The sequence below is a fragment of the Prionailurus viverrinus genome, chromosome X (genome assembly GCF_022837055.1).
Source record: "Prionailurus viverrinus isolate Anna chromosome X, UM_Priviv_1.0, whole genome shotgun sequence".
Taxonomy (NCBI): domain Eukaryota; kingdom Metazoa; phylum Chordata; class Mammalia; order Carnivora; family Felidae; genus Prionailurus; species Prionailurus viverrinus.
The window spans coordinates 94,241,060-94,256,043 of record NC_062579.1 but is presented as its reverse complement, the minus strand read 5'-3'; the positions used below and the strand labels follow the sequence as shown (position 1 = coordinate 94,256,043).

At 41.8% G+C, this 14,984-nt stretch overlaps 1 protein-coding gene across 2 annotated transcripts in view; it reads right to left on the bottom strand.

Annotated features, from left to right (window-relative positions):
- The window catches only part of GRIA3 (glutamate ionotropic receptor AMPA type subunit 3), a 267,194-nt gene that overhangs the window by 83,706 nt on the left and 168,504 nt on the right, over nucleotides 1–14,984 (bottom strand). For both annotated transcript variants that reach the window (XM_047844668.1, XM_047844667.1), the window contains exon 7: nucleotides 3,713–3,874. In XM_047844668.1, the coding sequence (XP_047700624.1) occupies nucleotides 3,713–3,874 (162 nt within the window). The remainder of the gene's footprint in view (nucleotides 1–3,712; nucleotides 3,875–14,984) is intronic.

Genomic DNA, 14,984 nt, shown 5'->3' with positions numbered 1-14,984 from the left:
TTGATATTTTTAATGAAGCAAAATGTCCCAGGAGGAGTTTTTCTCTCTCCCAAATACACCCGGGAGCGAGTACGTTGTCGTCTTTACAACTATCCGTTTACTTTTTTGACTTTTCTCATGTTACTTTTCTTTCAGGAGCAAATCTTCAAGTGTGACTGTGACAGGGGGCATGTGTTCTTTCATGCAAAAAAAAAAAAAAATCTTTGTGTCTGTCCACTCTAGCACTACACAAAGCCAACACGGTGGTGATTTCTTTTCCAGCTGACTGCATAAATTGTCTGCAATTCCAAGCCATGCCAAAATAGCTATTTAATTTTCTGCTTTTTCAGCTTCTACTTACCAGTGTGTGAGCGTGTAAAAAGAAAAAAAAGCCCCAGAAGGAAGCATTCATAAAATATAGAATAAATTAAGCAGTAGGATTTTAATCTGGAGACAATTTTATTTCCTAATCAAAAATATTATATGTCACTTTTTTTTTCAACGTTTATTTATTTTTTTGGGACAGAGAGAGACAGAGCATGAACGGGGGAGGGGCAGAGAGAGAGGGAGACACAGAATCGGAAACAGGCTCCAGGCTCTGAGCCATCAGCCCAGAGCCCGATGCGGGGCTCGAACTCACGGACCGCGAGATCGTGACCTGGCTGACGTCGGACGCTCAACCGACTGCGCCACCCAGGTGCCCCTATACGTCACTTTTTGAAAGTGGGCTTTTTGTCTGATTGGTGTAGAGCAAGTTTCCATGACTAATACTAGGCAAAAATAATCTGAAAGTCGAACCATCTCTTCAAATATTCCATTTCTTAGGGATGACTGGCCTCATCCCTAGCAGAGCCTGTCAATATATACAAGGAATAGAAACTAAGTGTTTTGCCTGAAAGAGGTAGCATTTAAAGGGTTTTACTCTTAAATGGTTCTTCTCAGCAAGTTCTGAGGACTTGACTTTATACACACCATGAGTTATCGATGACTAATCCAGAGCTAAGCTTGTTTTTCTTCTCCTTTGTAGAACCTCTATAACTTCTGAGCAAACACAAACTACCCTGGCGTAGCCTTTTCATCCTTTTACCCTTGTCCGTTGTTTTGTGGCTAACACAGTGCCTGGCACATAATGCATACATGAATTTCTTGCCTCTACCTATTACCTGCTAAATCTAAGGATGGAAAAGCAGTGGACAGGCAGTTTCTGAAAAATCTACATTTGTGTAAGCTCACCTAAAGGTGGTGGGTGGATTTAGTATATCAAAAAAATTGGAATCATCAAGGAAACGCAAATCAAAATCACGGGAGATAGCACCGCACACCTGTTATGATGGCTGTTATCAAAAAGACAGGAAATATGGAGTGTTGGCAAAAATGTGGAGAGAAGAGAACCCTCTTGCCCTGCTGGTGGGAATGCAAACTGGTGCGACCACTGTGGAAAACATTATGGAGGCTCCTCAAAAAATTAAAGCTAGAACCACTGTGCAACCCAGCAATTCCTCTTGTGGGTATTAATCCAAAAGAAACAAAATCACTATTGCAAAAAGATATCTGCGCCCCCACGCTCAGTGCAGCATTATTTAGAGGAGCCAAGACAGGGAAACAACCTACCTGTCCATCAACACATGAGTGGTAGGAAAATGTGGTACGTACATGCAGTGGAATACTATTTGGCCACAAAAAAGGAAGGAAATCCTGCCGTTTGTAACAACGTGGATGGACCTTGAGGGCGTTATGCTAAGTGAAATTAAGTCAGACAGAGAAAGACAAATACTGTGTGATCTCACTTAAATGTGTAATCTAAAAAACAAAACAAAAATCACCCTGAACTCATAGGAATAGAGAACAGATTTGTGGTTGCCAGAGATGGGTGATGGGTGGTAAGGGACGGGGGAAATGTGTCAAAGGTGCAAACTTCAGTTATAAAAGAAGTAAGTCCTGGGGATGTAATATACACCATGGTGACTATAGTTAACAATACTGTATGTATGTATGTATGAATTTAAGAGAGAAAGAGAGAGAACATGAGAAGGGGAAAGGGGCAGAGGGAGAGAGAGAGAAAGAGAGAGAGAGAGAGAGAGAGAGAGAGGGAGAATCTTAACCAGGCTCTACACTTAACATGGAGCCTGATGTGGGGTGTGATCCCAAAACCCTGGGATCGTGATCTGAACCAAAATCAAGAATAGGACGCTCAACCGACTGAGCCACCCAGGTGCCCCTACTGATTGTGTTTTTGAAAGTTGCTAAGAGAAGTAGATTTTAAAAATTCTCATCACAAGAAAAAAATTGTACCTACGGTGGTGATGGATGGTAACTAAAGTTGTTGCGGTGATCATTTTGCAATATATACATATGTCAGATCATTATGCTATATACCTAAAACTAATATAATGCTATATGTCAATTATATCTCAATAAAAACCAGATAAAATAATTATCCTAAAAAAAAAGATCTGACTGTGAACGCTAACCCTAACATCACAGGGATTGAGACCATATTTGCTGAAACATCCGAGGACACCTGATCTGACCATGGGACAGAATGTTTTAAAATGGGACTGCCTACGAAAATCTGGCATGTATACTATAATCACTACAACAACAGAATACCACTTAACTAGTGAGTGGCTTAAATGAATGAATAAATTAGGTTTAATGCACAACTTTTCTAGAACATACCAATTGTATAAAGTAAAGGCCCACTTGTATTATGTTCTGATGTGATTCATTTAGGGTGAAACTGACTAGGTGATACAGAATGTGTCTCTTCTCTGGTCCATGTCTCTATTGTTCTTGGTTATTCTATTCTTGCCAGGAAGAATGTGAGGATGGGTATCTTGAAACCATGAGAAAAGAAATATTCACCCCTTTTCCTTTTTTAGGGAAAGGCCTTAACTGTACTTTGATTCCTGTTCTTGATCACAAGGATCCCACAGCTATGGTACATACATACTTTCACTATATAAGGAAAGAAGAATTTAAAGTCAGTTTCATACTTGAACCAATGCACCAAGGGAATGGTTACTTAAAACATACCCTTGATGGATCCTTTGTGTTACACTAATAACTTTTCCTAATTTATCTGTTTTAATTCCTGATTTTTAAATAATAGGATTTCTAGTCATAGGGGAACACATGTGAAAAATGTGCACTCTAAGCATGACTTTCTACCTTTAATATTCTTATTTTGATTTCATGAAAATGAGCAACATAGGTAATCTAATTATTTTTAAAGATACTTTTCCAGGCAGGAAAACATTTCTGCTCAATATACGTATAGGCACCATGCACTCTGTATTGCAGCCCAATTCACTCGGGTGTACTGAGATTCATGAAACTTATTAACACAAAGTAATCACATAAATAATGTAAAATCTAATTTTCTGTTGCAGGCTATCAATCTTCTTTACCTATTCCCACTGCCCCCACTCTTTGCCCAACTCAGGTTCTTGTAATATTGTAAATTGTTATGAGCATGTTACAAATGAAATTCATTAAAAAATTAGTTAACATTCCCAAGCCCCAGGTTTTAAAAGACCTCCTTCTCCTTAGCGTCTTTATTTGCAATTGTAGTTTTCAAATGCAGCAGTGGCACCTGCAATTTGGTTTTAGCATCCTTGAAACCTTTCTGAGCGAAGACGACTTGGTCACAGGAAGGCCGTAAATATATAAAGGCCACACTGAGATGCTGTGAAAAGCTGGCCTAAGGTTTCTGCATGTCATGGAACATTACCTTTAGTGGTGCATTCTTGGCTTCAGGGAATTCCCTTTCATCTAGCCTCACCCAGCGCTGAATAAACTGCTGAACCATAGGGTTTTCATTGTTGACAATCTGGAATCCTGTAATGTTGGCTCCCCCATGCATGACTCTTTCTAGCAAAATATCGGTAAAACCCTAGAAAGAGATCGAAAGAGAATCATTAATGTTGGAGGTCGTGAGTTCTGACCGTATCTGTTGGTTAGAATGCTGAGGAGGAGATGGAAGGGCCTTCTCCCAGGATCACTCTTCAACAATCAAGAAAACCCTGGACATAATGTTATATGTCAATTACATCTCAATTACAAAAACAAGAAGGACGATGACGACAAGTACCAAAAAAAATGCTGGATATGGGCTAATTCTTAAGGCAGTATGTCTCCGAAACTACAGGCACGATGCAGAAAATATGCATTCTTCCATTTTAGTGCTTTGTGTCTTTATTTAGTATAGCTCCTGCAAGGACAAACACAGGTGCCAACTTCAAGCAAATGTTTTGTTTCATTTACCTGTATTTTTAGTCTTTCTTCACTGAGTACAAATACAATGCTTCCTGTAACTGGGAAAGTGTTGAAACGTTTGACCCTGACTAGAGGTATAAAATCCTTTTCTTCAGCTTAATGTGCCAAACACAGCAGATTGCTTTAGATTCTAATGATGAGTACTTTCAACATTTGTGACTTAAAGAAATGCCAAAGAGAGAAACTGACAGCTTGGTTGTATATGATGGTGCAAACCCAGGTTATGTCTCTCATGTGTTTATAAACAAGTCTCGACATCTACTTCGGATCACCCACCGTTTTCTTCTTCTCTTGCTCTAGTTACCATCTGGTGTCTCTGTCACCTAAGCCTCGTAAAGGAATCTCTTCAGGTTCACACCAAGCCATCTCTGCCTGGGTGCCACCAGCTCCACTGGGCATTGCTATCTCCTGAAACACTTCTCCCAGGAGTTGTGCTATTTCTGCTGGATACCTATCTCTTGCTAGTTGCAGTGGACGCGTTTAGGTCCTCAATGGGCTGAAGCCAACATTTATCTTCATAAAGAAATGGGGAGAATTCTTCCTCCATTCCTCACACTATCTTGTTCAACATTTTAATGTAACATTTTCAAATATGCAAAAAAATTGAGAGAACTGTATAGTGAATACCCATATAGTCTCAACTCAGACTTTAAAATTAGTATTTTTCTATCCATCCATCAATCCATTTCTTTTTTTTTCTTCAAAGTTTTGATTATTATTATTTTTAAAAATTTTATTTAAATCCAAGTTAGTTAACATATAGTGTAATCATGGTTTCAAGGAATGGAATTTAGTGATTCATCACTTACATATAACACCCAGTGATCCATCAATCCATTTCATGTTTTTGGATGCATTTCAAAGTAAGTTGTAGATATTAGTATACTTCAAACTAAAAGACTTTGGCAGGCAGATCATTAACTAGAGTTCAGTATTTGTTTGTAATTCTTTTTCTTTCCTTTTCTTCTTTCTTTCTTTCTTTCTTTCTCCTTTGAGGTAAATTTGCATCCAATGAAATATACAAATCTTAAATGTAGCTCTTTTCTTTTCTTTTCTTTCTTCAAGGTAAAATTTACATCCAATGAAATATATAAATCTTAAACGTAGCACTTGATGAGTTCTGATAAATGCATACACCTGTTCCCCAAAGTTTTCTTTTTTTGCATTCTAAGTTTTTATTAAAGTATAAAAATCATATAGAAAAGTGCACATATCTTCAAATACATGACCCGACAGATTCTCACAAACCGAACGCAAAAATGTAAGCAATACCCACAGGGCCCCCTGTGTACCTCTCTAGCCACCATCCCTCCCCCCACTTCTTTTAATTCACCTTTCTTTATATTTTAGTGAACCAGCTTTTCCAGTTACTACTCATGGCCCCTTCTTTCTTCCTTTCAAAAGCGGGCCATGAGTCCATGGAGACTGCACAAAGAGCCAAGTAGTTTTTGCATCACTGGGAATCATTCCTCCTTTCTGATAATCAAAAAACCCCACCTTTTAAAAAAATTAACATTAACTTGTTGGGATGAGTTTTGTCCCAAAGTCCTCTTTCATGAAGGAAGCTAAGACTGTTTTCTCCCCTTTGCTGCCCTCACACCACGATCAGCCGAGAGACTTACTTTGTATGAAGTCTAGTAGAAGCCCCAACTGGGGCTGTCTCCCAACTCCCCAATCCCTCCCCATAACACATATACAAATAAAGAGCCTGGGACAAAATTTTAACAAATGGCTTTAATTCACTCACTGTGCCAAACCACATGTGTCAGTTAACAAGTTTTACACAAGAACATTGACCAGCTGCCCACCTGCCTGCCGGAGGGGCTGAAGAGTGGCCCCTCTCATGCTGTCCTGTGTCTTAAAAGCCTGGACGGGACAAGTGGAGCTCCTTTCCTTGAAAGAAGGGGGTTGAGAATGCTTCTGTCACCATCCTCGTCTTCGGGGCCGATGGCTACAACCTGCACTAAGAAGCAGTATCTCTTGCACCCCTCACGCTTTGATAAGTGTCACACTCCTGTTTTCCTAATATCCATAGCATGGTAAAATGGCAACACTGAATTAACAAAAGGGAAGGAGAGAGAAAGTATCCCAGCACTCTCACATCTGTCCTAAGGCGTAAGAGTCAGTCCTTCAGTCTGGTTACGCACCATACAACTTCTTTCCAGAAAGATGTTCCCTCACTCTCCTTTTCTTGGCAGGGATACTAAAAGGAGTGGTCCAGCTCAAATTTACCTCACCAGTCATGCCCACTTCCTCCCAGAAGGCTTCATTCTGTCACGTATGCCCCATGTATTCCTGCTTGGGTATCTTCCTCTCCAGTAAACATATTATACTTTGAAAACATCTCCATAGGCATACCCTGCACCCCTCTTTCTACCACACATCAACCATGCCATTGTGGACCTAGAAGTTTCTCAGTCAACCCATGTTTTATGACAAACATGCCTGGAAATGAGTTCTGGTGCACCTCAGACTGGAATCAGCCTTGCTGTCCTTGTGGGATGAACTGCATCCACAGCAACACAAATCAAGCCAGGGGAAGGTCACCTCAAGCTGTTCTGGTGGCCAGACTTACATGACACTGGCCCCTACCGATTGCCCCGAAGCCTCATCCATCCGTATGGGCAGAAAGTACTAACACAGCCCCACAGACAAAATGGGGAGAAGAGAAGTATAGTAGAAACAGAAAGGAGGTAACAGGTATTTAGGGAGATGAGACATCCTGTTGCTTAAGGCTAAGAGTTGGCTGTCTTCTGGTCGCCCTCTGTTTCGTTTGTGTACATTTTGCTTGTTTGTAATGTCTTAGATTCTACAGCCTGAATGTCTCCCCGGTGTCCAGCATTTAGATGCAACAGCCCACGTCCTTGAGGTTGAGGCAATCAAGACTAGATTCTCCCTAAACTCTCTGAAAAGACGTGAACACAGCAGAGCTCATCAACAGGTATCAAGGAAGAAGAGGAAAAGGGAAAAGAGGTGAATGGTACAGAGGGGGCTATAGAGAAAGCGGCTCTGCCTAATAGGCATAAGTCATTGACCCTATCATCTTATTTCTAAAACTCTTTTTTAAAAAAGAATTTTCGGGGCACCTGGGTGGCTCAGTCGGTTGAGCGTCCGACTTCGGCTCAGGTCATGATCTCACGGTCTGTGGGTTCAAGCCCCGCGTCAGGCTGTGTGCTGACAGCTCAGAGCCTGGAGCCTGTTTCCAATCCTGTGTCTCCCTCTCTCTCTGCCCCTCCCCCACTCTCACTTTGTCTCACTCTGTCTCTCAAAAATAAATAAATATAAAAAAAAATTTAAAAAAAAAAGAATTTTCTGGGGCACTTGGGTGCTTCAGTCAGTTGAGCGTCCGACTCTTGGTTTTGGCTCAGGTCATGATCTCACGGTTTGCGGGATTGAGCCCCGTTTTGGGCTCTGTGCTCACAGCCCAGAGCCTGCTTGGGATTCTCTCTCCCCTCTCTGTCTGCCCCTCCCCTGTTCTCTCTCTCTCTCTTTCAAAATACATAAACTTAAGAAAAGGAATTTTCTTTTTGTATCAGATATTGCTAAATTCCATGGTTCAAATGGCCGCTAACAGTCTTAGCTTCCTTGTCCCCAAGATTATAAAAATTAAAATGGTTAGATTTTTCTTTTTGAAATGGCAACACACCCGCCTCAAGTCTGGAAATAAATGCCAAGTACCTCTAAATCCTTTATAAAAGACTAATGTAAAAGAAATGACCACTACAGGTAAAATAGGTAAACAGATAAAATAAAACAGTGAAGATCAATGGGCATAAGAAGGGAGTTAGGAGAGAGCTGTTGGCTGGAGAGCAGAAAGTGCCTGGCTCTTAGCTGCCCTTCCATTTCTGCTCAATCGTTTTAACACATGTTCTGTTTTCTTTCACATATTTCTATTGTAGTTGTAGACAAGCACAGTCCACGATGCTTTGAAAATTGAGGCCTGACTCCCCTCAAATCCTCAGCAAAGACACTATTTCATAGGGATTTTAATAACTAGATGTGATGATGAGGTCCTCTGATTTTTGCTTAGACTGGACTTAACGACTTAGCAAGCCTTTATAAACTTAACGACTTACCTTATCGGTTCTGTTTGGTTAAAATTGTTGTTGTTTTTGGCAAATTGCCTTTTCCTTTGGTTGGCCAAAAACAGTGTGCAGAGGGAGAGATGAAAGGAGATGAGAAAAGGCAGAGAAAGACTGGAGGCAATCATAGTGCTCACAGATAGGATGAGTTGAAACTCTACTTTCTCAGTTTCAATGGTTTAGCTATCTGCGCAGTTGACTACTTGCCTCTGTGTAACTAACAATGGCAGTGTTTGTTAGAAATATGGATGTTGTCTCCAGGAGTTAGTCCTTTGAGAGGGAAACTACTCATTTGGATTCGTTAAGTTCTGGTGTTATTTCCTCAATGTATCACTTCTTGACCACGTCACATCTGTCTGATCCAGATGTACTGTTGCCCACATCTGAATGCAACTTTATAAAACCAACTGTGACTTTTGTGTCTATGCAGTTCATCTGGGGACTTGTAAGCCACCCTTGTCTTATTCTCCAAGGCCATCTTTTATACAGATACTGGTTATACAATTGGCATCCAAACACAGATTGTCCCGATTTGAGAATAGCCAGACAAGTCAGTCTTGCAAAGATTCAAATGACTTTAGTATTATCCTGTCTCCCTTGATTTATACATACTGTAATTCAGTTTCCTTCTGGCCGTATGGATAATGGAGAGTTGCAAATAAATATGTTCAAAGCTTCCTTTTAGAGCACTTGTTTTCCAGATATGATGTGCAGATTTCCTTCACATAATACTATTCTTAGGGTACATTTTGTACAGAAAGGAAAACAGAGACAAGATAAGTTGGATGACTTTCATTGAGTTGATGGTAGATTATGGGTGAGAAATGGGAAAGGTGGCATGCCTGTAGGGAAGATAAAAGCAATAGAATGAGGATTGGGAGGCTGCCGAGGGCAAGTATCTATCTCACGATTTGGATGAAGGCTGGCTCTGTCTTTAGTGTTATTTGAATCGTTCATGCGGGTGATGCTTCAACAGGGAAATGCACAGTGATCGTGGTAACTCAAGTTATCAGGTTGCTAATGAGAAGCACAAGTCTTTTTCTAGGAGCAGGTCCATTCCCTCGGGAGGGTGTTGTGTGTGGAGTTGAAGATGACACCACATCAATTAGCACTTGATTATAGGTTGCTTTGTATTGTTCACTTGCATTTTATTCTCTAATCCAATCAACATACTTTGAAACCTTTTAAGTGCTATCCATTGGTAAAATGGCGAGCCATATCAAACTTGCCCTGACCTCATGGCACTTTAGTCCAGTGAGAATTATTAGTATGAATATACAAATAATTACAAGTTGATATAAGTGCTATTTGTGGGAAAAATAGCCACTGATCTTTTTATTAATAGTTATATGGAGGTATAATTTAAATACCATAAAATCCATCCATTTGACACTGAATTATTTAAGGCAAAAATCAGATCATGCCCCACCCCCCACTTGAAATTCTTCAGTGGTTTTTTGTCACTGTTGAAAAAAGCTAAAACTCTTTAACCAGGCTTACCAGCCTTACATAATCTGGAACTCACTCTGCTCTAGCCAAAATTGCCTTCTGACAGTTCAGAGAAGGTATCAAGCTCTTTTCTGCCTCAGGGCCTTGACACATGCTGTTCCCTATGCATGACATGAACTTCCTCTGATTCTTCATATAACTGGATCTTTCTTACAATTTGGATCATTGTTTCAAAGTCACCTTTTCTTTTTTAAAAAAAATGTTTATTCATTTTGAAAGAGAGAGAGAGAGAGAGAGAGAGGGCATGCGTACATGAGCAGGGGAGGGGCAGAGAGAGAGGGCAAGACAGAATCCCAAGCAGGATCCATGCTGTCAGTGCAGAGCCTGACACGGGGCTCGATCCCATGGACCATGAGATCATGACCTGAGCCGAAATCAAGAGTTGGACGCTTAACTGACTGAGCCACCCAGGTGCCCCCCAAATCACCTTTCTGAAAGACCTTTTCTGGCCATGCTATGCAGAGTTTTGATTCTTTTTTTTTTTTAATTTTTTTTTCAACGTTTATTTATTTTTGGGACAGAGAGAGACAGAGCATGAACGAGGGAGGGGCAGAGAGAGAGGGAGACACAGAATCGGAAACAGGCTCCAGGCTCTGAGCCATCAGCCCAGAGCCTGACGCGGGGCTCAAACCCGCGGACCGCGAGATCGTGACCTGGCTGAAGTCGGACGCTTAACCGACTGCGCCACCCAGGCGCCCCTGGAGTTTTGATTCTTGATACTCTGCCTTCTCTTCATTCCCTCTCCTACTACCTGTTATATCTCCAGGCTAATTATCATAAGCTGTACAAGTTTTGTCTGTGCATTATGACTACAAGGTTCTTAAGGACACTACCCTCTGTCTTCCTTGCAGGGGAGTGAACAAGGTATTGGGCATACCAGTGATACAGAGGAAGAAGAACTTACTATAAAGATCTTTAGAGCAGTATTGCCCGAAGTATATGTGGATTGGTGCTGGTCTGCTGTTTGTTGGCAGTCAGAGATGAAAAAAGGGAAGAACTAGAAAGCAAGCCTTTATAAACCTTTATAGCAGTTTGACAGGGTGATATTATGGCTATTAAATGTAACACTTATATTTTATCTATCTTGTTTTGTTTATTTCATGTTTTTAGTAATTTACTTTTGTCGCACTTTTGTTGATCTGTGAAGATTTGGGGGAAAAAACTGGCCCTTCTTCACAGGTAGTTTGAGAAGCACTGTTTTAGAGGACATGATCTGAGAGAGCTTGGGAAAGAAAACAGAATTCTTTCCATTTACCTTACTAGAACATTGGGTAGAGAGTGTCTTTCCTTGTTAATTTCAGGCAGGAAAAAAGAGAGAAAGAGAGAGAGAGAAGGAGAAAGGGATGGGTGATTACGGTTGGGGCATTTTTAGACAGGGAGAATGAGAGTCTCAAAGTTGGCAACTTTAAGTTGACAAGAGACTGTGGATTTCTAAATGCCCGGTAGGAAGTTGGACCCCAGCCCAGTCCCCAATTCCTCATTCCCTTGGTGCTTTGCTGTATCCTATCTCCATTTGGAGAAGAAAGTGAATCCTCTGCCACCAGAGAAGCTGTGTACCCAGGGGAGGTGACTGGGTTCCCGGCATTTGGGACCAGTGGGGATTTTTCCCTTAAATCCCACCTCCTTTGCTTGTCAAGCCAGGCTCCAGCCCAGTGAGCTCTGTGTTTACATGCCCCCTGCTGAGGTGTCATTGTATACAACATGTGGCTTTGAGCATTTGAATTTTTTTTTTTTTTTTTGTAGAACATAAAAATAGGAGAACAAAGGAAGGGAAAGAGTAGAGAACAAAACCAGAAAACCCGGAAGGGGAAGGGAGAAGGGAACAGTTGTTATTGGCAAGCAAAACACATGACCCCCATCTCACTCAAACTTGTTTTCTCTCTAAACAAAGTGGCCCCTTCTCTGTTTCAGGTAACTTCCAGGGCTCAGTAAGCTGCAGAGTTCACTTCTTCAAGCTTAGGTTACAGCTGGTTGCCTCTTTTGGGTTCTGTTTTATGAATGGTGCTTTTGTTTGAGTAAAAATTTGAAAAAACTAGATGTAAGCTAGTGCCCTTCACCCCCACCATTATTTCCTGGCATATTAATAATATGAATGGGGCAGATGGGAGGGAAAGAGAAAAGAGGGAGCAAGAGCAAGAAGGGATATGAGAAAGCAGGAGAGAAAGGAGAGAGAGAGAGAGAGAGAGAGAGAGAAGGACAAGGGATTGTGGCAGGAGAGAAGAGAGTGATCGACAGATAGAATTGGTACCTGCTAAGATGCATTTCAAAATGGCCTTTGGACAGGTTTCAAACCCAGATGCACAAGGCTGTCCTTGGTTTTTAAGCCTTTTTGTCTGTAATCACTTTATTCTCATAACTGTATAGTTTGTATTTCATTCATATGCATTTATATCTTTGCCAGTGTTCTTCCGTGACCTTTGTGGGGCTAGCCTTTTGTCTCACTGAGATGCTCGACTGGGTCAAATGGGAGGAGCAAGGTGCTCTGTCAGGAGTCTGAACAACCCACGTTGGAGCCTAGCTTGACAACGGATTAGCTCTGAGACTTTGGGCAAGTCATGTATTTTTTTCAGAGCCATTTTCCTGATGTCTAAAAGGTTTGGGGAGGTGAATAGGTCAGTCTCTCCTCATGGGAGTTCTGAGTAAATTTCGTAAGAAGTCTATAGAAAATAGCTGGCACAGGGGCGCCTGGGTGGCTCAGTTGGTTAAGCGTCCGACTTCGGCTCAGGTCATGATCTCACGGTCCGTGAGTTCGAGCCCTGCGTTGGGCTCTGTGCTGACAGCTCGGAGACTGGAGCCTGCTTCGGATTCTGTGTCTCCCTCGCTCTCTGCCCCTCCCCTGCTCATGCTCTGTCTCTCTCTGTCTCAAAAATAAATAAACATTAAAAAAAAAAAGAAAATAGCTGGCACAGCAGAGAAAAGTGTAAGATATGTTAGCTTCCTTCCCTTTGCTGCCCTAGCGCGATGACCTTATTGATGGACTGCTCATGCGGCCCTCTACTGGTGGCAGCTGACATGACCTAGCTTCCACCTGCAGGGTCAACAGCAGTCTCCCACTCTGGGGTCAGTCTTGACCTAGGCAGGGAAACTGCTGGATCTTCTAAAAGTGGTTAACTGGTACAGCACTGAATGAGTCCACTATGGTTCATGTTCTTCCCTGGCACCTCAAATCTTGGGGTTTTTTTTTTTGGTCTTATTTTGGGGGCTGGGTGCTGAACATCTGTCGCTGGACCATCTCAACCCAGATCCAATTCACTTTGTGTCAACTGCGAGTTGGTTTGGATTGATCCTTCAGATCCTCAGTCATGTTTAGAACTTAGGGAAAGGGTACTCATACCTTCTTGGCTTCTGCCCACCTGAAATGATTTTAAGTCTGCTTATGACTTTATACTCCTAACAGGGCTCCAGTTTTGTTCTCCCATTTGTATCCTCAGTGTTGTCCTAGCTGCTGTGCCTATACTCTTGCTCCTGGCCTTCTCCGGTCCCAACTGACCCTCCACGAGGGAAGAGATGTAGAGCCGGAAGTGATCTCGGAGTGTTTCCCAAATTGTAGTCATTAATATACCACCTTTATGGTTTTTTGCCATATAGGGAGATCATCTGAGCCACAATTTACCTAATATTTTTCTTTACGTTGACTAAATTCTTTAACTTAAATATCTACTTTACCCTCATTCTAAGGAATGGTATTTATAAAATCACAGACTTGAGATGGTAGTTATCGTTCTGCAACACACAGTTAGTATAAATTCAAAAGTAGTAATTTTAAGGGCTTTTGCTATGTACTTTCTTATGTACACTAGCTTGTGTCTAAGTAACAACTCGAGGAAATAGTGATCTGGTCTACCTCTCCATTCTAAAGATCAGGAAACCTGCTTCCTAGCTCCGGGTCTAGTGCTTGTTTTCACTATGCCTGGGGTTGTTAGTCTGGGGTTCTGCACACAGTGACTCGACTATCATTGACACATATGAAAAAATTAAATCACAATACACACATGCCTGGGAATGCGGCGTAAAGGATCCTGATCCAGGGGCTCCGTCGGTTAAGCATCCGACTCTTAATTTCAGCTCGGGTCATGATCTCACGGTTTATGGGATCAAGCCCCATATGAAGCTCTGCACTGACAGTGAGGAGCCTGCTTTGGATTCTCTCTCTCCCCCCATCTCTCTCTGCCCCTTCCCTGCTCTATCTCTCAAAATAAACTTTTTTTTTTTTAAAATACCTTGCCATGAAAGAGAGACAGGTTGCCTCACTGACAGATTGTATACATGCTGTTTACCTCTAGTACTAAAGCGGAAAAACATTACCACCTTAGAGTCCTGGAAGAGAAGACCACAATTAATTATGGAACAATCCCTAAAACATGGCATCAGCAACTGATACAGACTTTGTAAGAGACTTTCCTGCTCTCTCCTCATTGGGATGTCCACTTCTGGGCCTGTGTGTCCACCGGGTCCCATCTCTGCCTGTGATTCTAATAGAATCTTTTGCTTCTTCCAAGGACTTCAACAAGCTAAAACTTTCTACAGCTTATTTGTCTGCTCTGACACGTACACCCTGACCTGTGAAAGGCCTGTGTTGAAGCATTCATGGACTATCCACGGCTTCTCAGTTTAAGATTACCGCTGGGGAAAGTCCACGTAACAGCACAAAGAAGTCTTTGCCAGACAGTCGGAGTTCCACGGCAGAGGGCATACAGGGGCTCTGGTGCGGGTGATTCCAGAAAGCTTAGGTAAGTGCTGTGACTGTTTTTGACTTTGCATTTGTAGAAGAAGGCAGTGGTCCTGCACTGTTGTTATACCAAGACCCAGATTAGACTTTGTTCCCCTGTGCATGTGTTCTCAGCTTTCATCCAGCTGGCTCATTTTGAAAGGAAGCATCTAAGCTCCACTTACCCTTTTTTGACCATCTAAGTAACTTCTAAATAGTCTTGGTGTGTGTGTGTGTGTGTGTGTGTGTGTGTGCATGTGTGCACGCAAGTGTGTGTGCGTGTGCATGCATGCACGTGTGTGTGTGTGTGTGTGTGTGTGTATCTGTCTGTCTGTCTTTGGTGGAGGTGTTTGGAGGTATTTTTATCTGCTTTAAAAAGCCTGGAAACCATGGTGGGATAATCTATCTCATTTTTATCAGAAACTAAC